This window comes from Sinocyclocheilus rhinocerous, unplaced genomic scaffold (genome assembly GCF_001515625.1).
Source record: "Sinocyclocheilus rhinocerous isolate Xijiao unplaced genomic scaffold, SAMN03320098_v1.1 scaffold2085, whole genome shotgun sequence".
NCBI lineage: Eukaryota > Metazoa > Chordata > Actinopteri > Cypriniformes > Cyprinidae > Sinocyclocheilus > Sinocyclocheilus rhinocerous.
The window spans coordinates 464,761-474,997 of record NW_015623685.1 but is presented as its reverse complement, the minus strand read 5'-3'; the positions used below and the strand labels follow the sequence as shown (position 1 = coordinate 474,997).

Below are 10,237 nucleotides of genomic sequence, written 5' to 3'. Positions count from 1 at the left end.
TAATGTGAAATTCAAGTATAAAATATTATTTAAACTAAAATTATACTTTTTTGTTTGGGTTTTTAGAGAGAAGTACAAAAGAAAAACTGAAGACAGTTGTATAGAATACAAGGGAGGTTTGGTTTTATTATTTTTATCCATTGTAAAAATGAGAGTTGTGGAAATAAACCATTCCAAAGTTTTTATACTTTAACCCAGATTTCTGTGGTTTTGACCCTGTTGCAATACATTTAATCATTGAGACAAAACTTGCATTGAACCTGAAATACTGTAACGCATTGTGACATTATTGTAAAGATGGGAACTGAGCTGTACTCAAACAAAAGCTGAAAAAAAAAAAAAAAACGTGGTTTTCTGAAACGGTAAACTTTTCTTCTTTTAAATTCTCCCAAAATTAGCCCCATTTACTTTCATTGGAAGTCTTTTACTTGTTGCTTTTTTATTATGATGCTGTCGATCGAGTTGAACTTGTATTGAACTCTGGAATATATACACATGTATTGCAGTCCCATTATAGATGAGCAATATTGAGTTATGGAAGCTGTTTGAAAGGTGAGCACTGCAGCGGTGTTTTGTCGTGACATGTACTGCTGCTGTGAACTGCAAAAAATTCCTTGCGTCATTTGCAGAGTGACAAATTTCTGTCGTACGTTACTCACAGAAATGTAATAAGCACTTCCACATTTTCAAACGGACCTATCATTATCAGGGCTTTATCGCTTTTTTATCCTCAGGCACTTCTGCCACAGTCTCATCTCACACTACATTCAGCTTTATACATCTGTGCAACTTCATTCTGATATTTTTATTTCAAATATTAAATCTGTTTTTTGAACTCTCTTTTCACCAAAGAACTCCCACAAAATCTTGAGCAGCAAATCAGCACATTAAAACGATTTCTGAAGGATCATGTGACACTGGAGCGATGGCTGGCTTCAGAAATAAATTATAAAACGGATTACATTTTTATTATTTTAAATTGTAATAATATTCCACAGTTCTACTGTTTTTTTATTTTTTATCAAATAAATGCAGCCTTGTTAAGAGAACGTAAAAACATCTTACCAACCACAAATCTTCTAAAAATAATGCAAAATAAAGCAATACGTCCCGTGAAGCCATGGTTTACAGTGAATTTATAACAGCTAAGGGGCGTTGTTAGGTACCACGCGAAGCGGAGTTAGCGGTTATAAATTCACTGCAAACCACGGCTTCACGGGGTTCACTGCTTTTATAAAACGGTTATTCCATATACGTAGTAAGGTTTCACGAAATAAAACAGAGCAAATAAAGTGTAATGATATTAATAAAAACAGTATTCTTCCACCAAACAATGTAGCTCCTCAGAAACAATTGTGGTTGCAACAAAGTGGTTGCCGAGCAACACACAGAAGTAAACAAAGGTGTATGTTACTTTGTAGAGTCATTTACAACAGCTTCGAACGCGGCTCAGCCAATCAGAATCAAGGACTGGAACTCTCCGCTTTATAAATGTAAGTTTTTGTTATATTTTACACAGTGGCTCCTGAAGATCTTGTATTTCATCTTCCTGCAGATAAGACAGCTCTATCGATGTTTTGAAGAGTGTTTAACAGGCAACACTGGACCAAAAAAACCCCCAAAATATTTGTGTTCTAAAGAGTGACATGGGAGTGAATAAATAATGCTAGATTTTCTCGTTTGGTTAAAATATCCCTTCAAATCATCAGTTTACTGGACCTCATGTCCTGTGCATGCAAGAGTTCTCGATCGAGATCCACCCACTGCTTGTTTTGAGCAGCCTGGGAAAATGCATTCCTCCCATTCCTGAAGTTTAATGACCGCACAGTAACAGAAGAACTTCTTACTAACCTCAAACTGCTTGCCAATCAACATTTCAAGATTTATTAAACAATGAAGACTGTAGATAAAGTCATATTACATAACACCAATGGGAAATGACCTAAAAACAGAGCACAGAGCATGCAAAGATTCATAAAATGTTTGTTCGCTTTGTTCGTCTGATCAATAACTCTCCACTTTGAATGGAACAAAATTACAGCAACACTGACTCAAATATGCTTTAATAAGATTCATGCAGAGATTGAGTCTAATTCATAAATTATAACTAAAGTTTTAAAGATAAGTTAGACGTCGTGTCAAGTCTTTTGCAGCACATTTAGACAAAACCATCATCTTATCTGTACATACAGCAGTGCTGCATAGCAATGAAGGTATGAACCAATCAGGTAACATACAGAAATCTGCTGCTAATATTTTACAGAGAAATAGTGAATGCAGAATGAAAACGATTAAAACAATTGATTGCTTTGAAGGTCAGAGCGTGCTGATAAACACCATCACGTTTCTTCCTCCTCTGGATAAACAAGTGTAATGTGAACGCGGTCTGTCAGCGCTTCGTTCTCACGGTACACATACACAGGAGAGCTCTGACCTTTGACCTCTTCCTGACGCTCACCTGCAAGCTCACAGAGAGAGGTCACACAGGGCTCGTGCTCCAGCAAAGCTGTGGGATAACGCCGAGCGCTTCTCTCGATCCGCACCGAGCGGCGCACCGGGGTGAAGAAGCGGATCTCATGACCGTCCACTTGCCCTGCTTCTGCTCCTCGCTGACTCCTTTTGCCCCTAAAAACATGAGCATGATCAGATAACATCCCAGCAGTGACTGCAGCCAAAACAACTCACAATCATCCTGGCAACTGAAAAATGTTCATTTCAGCATTTGACACTGTGCCACTGAGAGGCCTGGGGAAAAGATGTCCCGATTAACCTGAATGCACCTAAATTATTAGTCCAGATTTTTTTCGATGCAATTTTTCGTATGCATTTATTTGTATTCACCATCCAAACCTTGCACACATCAAAGCACTTCTCAACATGCTTGCTTGCTACGGATGCGAAAAATGAAGAAAATAGAACCAGAGCCGAATTTTTTTTTTTATGATGCACAAAAGTTCCGGAGGCAGTGTAAACGTGATGGACACAACGTGAGGTTGTGTTTATTTCTTAACATGCAAAACAATTTTTTTTTTTTATCTGATAAATTTTGGATTTGGTGTGCAAGGACTTTAAGAGTTTTGAAAGAAGTCTCTTGCACAGTAACAAAAAAAACAGTAATTTAGTTAATTTCGTAATTTCGATTAATTGCATCCAAAATAATAGTTTGTTTACATAATATATGCGTGTACTGTGTATATATAAATACACAGATATACAGTATATATTTTGAAAATATTTACATGTATATGTGTATTCATATAATTTATGTTATATATAAATATATTTAATATATAAACATAACATTTTTCTTAAATATATACATGCATGTGTGTGTATTTACATATATATATATATACACACACACACACACATTACAAATATACACAGTACACACATTTTGTCAGGAGATTTCACGTAAAGTCATAAGAATGTGTTTTGATCAGTTTTCTAGAAATGCTTTTTAGAATAGGGTGATAAATGTACGCTGGGTTCGAGGCGATCTGGCGATCCAGGAGGCACTGGACTGTGAGTAAAATGAAAAATAGAGGCGGCTGGAATTTTTTAATGAAATGTTCTTCAGTGTTTAATGACCGGAAGTCATGTTTATGTGCAAAAGGGCACCTTTTTAGCTGTTATGCATGTGTGCACATGATCAGGACAGTACCACCTCCACTTCATTCTGAGCAGAAAACCCCTGATTTGCATATTTCAACATCTCAGAAAACCTGTAATACTGATAAAAAATCTGTTTTTTCAAGAGGCACTGGAGCACATGAAGAGGTAAAAGTCCCACATCATTATTCGCATGCACACGGGATCAAGGTTACTGAAGTTCACAGCTGGATTGTGTAAGCGTTAGGGCTGTCACAAAATGGCTGAAAAACTACATTCGAATTTTGTACTTAAATATTCAAATTTAAAATGCATAATTTCCGTTAGGGGGGGAAAAAGCGTTTGGCTTCTCTCCTGAGGCCACAAGAGGGCGCATCGAGCAAAATATTACTAATGCACGTTTCTTCATGGGGAAAACCATGTTTTTTAAAAGTTGAACTTGCATTAATTTTACATGGCTTTCTAAACATGCGGCTCTCTTGTGCGAGACGCGAGTGCAACGCTGATAGATGTCCCTCTAGAAAATGCGATAAACATGCGTTCTGTGTGAAAAGCTTGGTTTCAGTTTTGATGTAAACAACATCTCTGCATTGATGCCTGACGCACGCCTAACATTCAAATGTGGATTTATATTTTAAATTAGAGGAATATTCGAAAATCAGCCCTACTAAGTGTGCAGGTGTCTCACCCTGGGGTCGCTGTGATTTTATACTTGACGACAGACGAGTCTCCCCTCGCTCCAGATATGAGGGCACTGATGGGTTTTGGGGTGTGCTCTTCATCACACACTCCAGTCTCTTCTGCTTCACACTCTTTTGGCATCAGAGACAAACCTGAATGATTTAAATTGGTTTTTATTATTAGGTTAGCTTGAGAAATCATGCTAGCAACATGCTAGTAGCATGCTAACAACATGCTAGAAACATGTTAACGACATGCTAGTCACTTGCTAATCATGCAAGCAACATGCTAGTAGCAGGCTAATCATGGTAGCAACACGCTAATCAAATGCTAATTATGCTAGAAACATGCTAGCGACATGCTAGTAACTGGCTAATCATGCTAGTCACTTTTGCTAATCATGCTAGCGACATACTAGTCACTTGCTAATCATGCTAGCAACATGCTAGTTACTTGCTAATCATGCTAGCAAAACATGCTAGTTACTTGTTAATCATGCTAGCAACATGCTAGTAACTTGCTAATCATGCTAGCAACATGCTAATCATGCCAGCAATATGCTAGTAACAGGCCAATCATGTTAATAACGTGCTAATCATGCTAGAAACAGGTTATCAACATCTATCTAAATTTTCAAACTTCAGGCTTTTACAGCTACTTTAAACTTTCAGGCTAGGCTTTCTCAAGCCAACCTAAAGTTTGTCTTGACAAACTTTATCTAATTATTTATTTTATTATTATTAATAACTTGATTCTTTTTTTGTGTTTTTAAAAGACGTCACTTATGCTCACCAATGCTGAATTTATTTAATTTTAAAAAATACACTAAAAACAGTCATATTAGGAAACAATTTTTTTTAAATTACATTTTAAAATGTAATTTATTCCTGTGATGGCATTCGAACCATCCTAATATTCTGATTTAATGCTCAACAATCAATGTTGAAAACAGTTGTGCTGCTTAAGATATTTGTGAGAATTGCCTTTTTTTTCAGGATTATTTGATGAATAGAAAGGTCCAAATTACAGCATTTATTTGAAAACTTTTGTAACATTATAAATATCTTTATCGTCACTTTTGATCAATTAAATGCATTCTTATATATATTTTTGAATGGCATCACATCATGTCAAAATTATCAAGCAGCAATAATCAGAAATGTTTCTTGAGCAGCAAATCAGCATATTAGAATGATTTCTGAAGATCATGTGACACTGAAGACTGGAGTAATGATGCTGAAAATACAGCTGCGCATCACAGAAATAAATTACAGTTTAACAGAGATTCAAGTAAAAAATTGTTATTTTTTTAATTGTAGTAATGTTTCATTAAACACTGTATTTTTTATAAAATGCAGCCTTCGTTGAAAATAAGAGACATCTATCAACTATACTAAAAAGTATGAATTTCAAACCAGCAGTGTAAAACTAAAAATCACTGCCATATAGTTTGTTAAAAGTCATTGCTAAAAAAAAATGTAGTGTATGCCACTGGATGACGAAAATATTGAATGCCTTTACCTTGAATCTGTCTCTTTTTAAGGATCTCAAAAACCACAGACCGTAGCTCATCCACTGGCTGTTAAGAAACATATTGCAATAAGTGAAAACAGATTGGTTACTCATAAGCTGTGAGATATTTGGATTTAATTTTACACGCGCACTAAAGTAAGTCATCTGCTGTTACTGTAAGCTCTTGCCTAAGAAGTGGAATTAGCTTACATCCTAAGAAAAAACAACAACAGCTGTATCATAACAGTAAAAAAAACAATGCTGCCAAACGATTAATCGCATCCAAAATAAGTTTGTTTACATATTGTCAATAATATATGATTGACAATTATATAACTGTCAATAATACATAATATTGTTTACACACAGTACGTGTGTGTACAGTGTATATTTATTATGTACATAATCACACACTCATATATATTTAAGAAAAATATATTATGTTTATATATTAACTATATTTTTATATAATATAAATAGTGCTGTCAAACGATTAATCGCGATTAATCGCATCCAAAATAAATGTTTTTGTTTACATAATGTGTGTGTGTTCTGTGTATATTTATTATGTATATATAAATACACACACATGCATGGATGTATTTCAGAAAAATATGTTATGTTTATATATTAAATATATTTATAATATAAATTAAATGAATATAAATATTTTCTAAATATATACTATGCGTGTTTGTATTATATATACATACATAATAAATATACACAGAACACACACATATATATTATGCAAAAAACCCTTATTTTGTATGTGATTAATCGCGATTAATCTTTAACAGCACTAATGAATATAAAAAGATATACGTAAATATTTTCAAAATATATATTGCATGTGTGTGTATTTATAGAAACAGTACACACACACACACATTATGTAAACAAAAACTTTTGTTTTGGATGCTATTAATCGTTTGACAGCACTTTGAAAAACAAAATAAAAATCAATAAAAACATTACATTTACTCTTAATTTATTATTTTTAAATAAAACATGGTAACACCTCATAACATTTAATATAATTGATAATAATAAAAAACAAAGGCCTGGTTTCACAGACGGGGCTTAGATTAAGCCAGGATTAGATCACAGTTCAATTAAGACATTTAAGCAATTTTTATAAACATGCTTAGAAAAAACATTTCTGGTGTGCATCTTGAGCCAAAACAAAGGCACTGATGTATTTTACGATCAGTCAGTGCAAGTTTCTTTCAGTTTAAACTGCTCAGACTTTCATTTTAGTCTGGGACTAGGCTTAAGCCTTGTCTGTGAAACCGGGGGAAAGTCTAATAACTCTTCTGAGGCTTCTCAGATTTCCAGACTAAAACGAAGCAAACAAGCAAATAACATCAAGGGAAGAAAACACGTATTTGTGGGAGATAAAGAGAGACTGACCTCTCTCACCACACGGATGGCCTCCTGAAACATGGGCAGCACCTCCAGGTTTCCCGCTCTTTCCATTAGTCTGGCCTGGCAGATCCAGTATTTAGCAAACTTCTGTGCCATTGGCACCCGAGACAGCACATCTCTGACCCGCTCTGCTGGGAAACCCTGTCAACAGCATCAGATCAGTGAGCACCAGAGAGAGGGAAGCATCATCCCGACCTAAAAAAAACCTTCTGGAGTCAAATGCAACATGTGCTGCACAGCTCCAGAAACGCTTAAAAGTAGGTATGTAACGATTCACTCAACTCACGATTTTTTTTTTTTACAAAATGAGATTTAAGACAAATTATAAATTAAAAGTGTCCTTTTATTGCTTGGACAAAATTCTGCACGTTTCTTTGTGAAATTGAAATATAACACTATAATAATGTACTAATATAGCACTTGCATATTATTGCTCTCGTCACATATTTGAATCGATTTTCAACCGGCTCGCGGTTAATCGTTACATCCCTACTACTTAAAAGGATAGTTCACCCAAAAATGAAAATATTCTCATCATTTATTCAACCTCAGGTTGTTGCAAACCTGTATGCATTTGTTTTCTGCTGAACACAAGAGGGTTGACTCTTAACTTTTATAAAGAATATCTCTTTGGATTTGAGACTTTAGTCTTTGCAACTTTACAGATCTTCTTTATGCACCAAGAGCTTGTAACACTCCAAAGAGAAAGAAAAAAATGAAATTGCATCATATGACCCCTTTAAAGAATGCGGGAAACCAGTTTTTGGTCCCCACTGACCCCACTTTTTTTCTCCATACTATGTAGGGACCATGCACCATTTGGTTACCCAGATTCTATCATAAGCTCAGAGTGGTCAGAGTCAGACTGGTGGAAAAGGCTTGTAAACATCATGGTCGATTAATGCCAGAAAATGGCAAACACCGGAGATCGGCTCAACAAAACCTGGATAAGCAAACACTGCGATTAGGGATAAGGGAACAATCCGGACAAATGTTGAATGTTGGTTTGAGAACGCTTTATCTGAAAGAATTACACCTTGCCTAATAAAGTTGAGAGGGGATTTTTCCCATGGTACAGTAGATCACATATGTGATTGAAACTGAAATTCAGAATCCAGTAATTTCTAGTCTAGACAATGATTATTGACTCAGAGGGCTATAAAATTGGAAAGACGTCAACATACTCCAACCTTCTGCAGTCATGATTTCCTAATGCTCTAATCGGTCCAGCGATGAAGTATGAACAAATTGGTTTTAGGAAAGTCAGTAGGGTTAAATTGTGAGATTAGGATTATTACTGGAGTTTAACATTTTTACCAACTGCGTTTCATTTGGGCATGTGTTTTATGAATGCCTACTTATGCTCTAATATGGCATTTATTTACAAACACACACACTGTATTAAACCATTTAACCAAAGTTTATATTTTAATGTGTATATTACCATGTTTTAAAATTAATATCAAAAGTCATAAAGATAGGTTACATTATGAAGGCTGGTGTTAATCATTGCTCTTCGTTGACCAAAGTTCTTTATTTGCTTTTGATTGCCTTTTCTATGCCCTTTTGTTTTTTCAAGTATATTAACCAACATCTGTCTTCAGTTGTAAATCCAAAGCACATTCACCTATGACCACACACACAATACAAAAAAAACTCAAGTTATTCACTAACTTACTTGCACAATGTCTTGACCAGGGAAATTATATTTGATTATTAGCAGCTGTGTGAAGCTGGTTCAAACAGAAACTCATATTTACATGGAAGAGTCTGCTTTGTTGCATTGTCTCTGGTTACGCACATTCATTTAATTACGCATTTAAAAAAAAATAATAACACCTCACACAATAATATGAATGATACCTGCTGTAATAATTGAATGCAGTCATCCAGCGATCGGTCCACAGCGAAGACAACATCATGAACCTCATCTTCATTCTCCATAGAAGTCCAGAACGGCTGAGGAAGAGCAGAAACAGTCTTCCTCCTCACCAGATGAACAGGCATGGGGGGGCGTTTATAAGTGATCCCCCTCGAGTCCCTCCAGTCCTGGAGCTTACGCCTGCACACACAGCACTTCAGCTACGCTTTGACCCATACACGAACAATAAAATACACTTTCCCTGGGGTGTGCGATATTGACAAAAAAATATATTTTAATATTCAATATTTTCTGGAATTTATAGAAGTCCAGAACGGCTGAGGAAGAGCAGAAACAGTCTTCCTCCTCACCAGATGAACAGGCATGGGGGGGCGTTTATAAGTGATCCCCCTCGAGTCCCTCCAGTCCTGGAGCTTACGCCTGCACACACAGCACTTCAGCTACGCTTTGACCCATACACGAACAATAAAATACACTTTCCCTGGGGTGTGCGATATTGACAAAAAAAAATATTTTAATATTCAATATTTTCTGGAATTTTATCGATAACGATAATTAGACGATATTTTGTTATTGTGCTGATATTTTACAGTGGACAGCTGACTCCTGAAGTTTCTGATATTCTTCATATTCTGTGTGGTGGTCAGTTCACAGCAGTGATAGAAATTAATCTTTTCAAATAGGTTTAAATTTATTTTTTACCTCTTATGGGCATTTTTACCTTCTGCTTTTTTCCACCTCGCTTTTCAGAACGATGAGCTTTGTAAAAATCGACGTGTTTCAGAAAGGCAGGGCATAGAGGAGAAACAATAATGTACAGTATGTGGAAAATAATCAGGGCTCCAAACAAAAAAAAAATCGAGTAAGGAGCCATTGGCTCCTATAAGAAAAATTTTTAGGCGCCAAATTATTTTTTTTAGGTGCCACAGAATAAACACGTTTTATTTTATTTTATTTTTTACATTTCAATCATACTTTCATGTGTTTGTCTCATCTTTTCTTGAATTTATCAGCATTTTAATCGATCTTGTAGATGACCTGGGAACTAAGGTTCACTTAAAGTGGGAACTAAACGTCTTTTCAAACTTGAAATATATAGTCACAAAGAATTGATCATGACAC

The 10,237-nt window shown here is 35.4% G+C and overlaps 1 protein-coding gene across 1 annotated transcript in view; it reads right to left on the bottom strand.

The window, feature by feature from the left end:
* Nucleotides 1-1,867: 1,867 nt before the first annotated feature.
* LOC107729381 (cytoskeleton-associated protein 2-like) overlaps nucleotides 1,868-10,237 on the bottom strand; it is a 13,730-nt gene continuing 5,360 nt past the window's right edge. The window contains exons 5-10 of the mRNA XM_016539898.1: nucleotides 9,419-9,535; nucleotides 9,097-9,295; nucleotides 7,219-7,374; nucleotides 5,815-5,872; nucleotides 4,301-4,445; nucleotides 1,868-2,625 (exon numbers count right to left, since the gene is read on the bottom strand). Of these exons, the coding sequence (XP_016395384.1) occupies nucleotides 2,340-2,625; nucleotides 4,301-4,445; nucleotides 5,815-5,872; nucleotides 7,219-7,374; nucleotides 9,097-9,295; nucleotides 9,419-9,535 (961 nt within the window). The 3' untranslated portion in view covers nucleotides 1,868-2,339. The remainder of the gene's footprint in view (nucleotides 2,626-4,300; nucleotides 4,446-5,814; nucleotides 5,873-7,218; nucleotides 7,375-9,096; nucleotides 9,296-9,418; nucleotides 9,536-10,237) is intronic.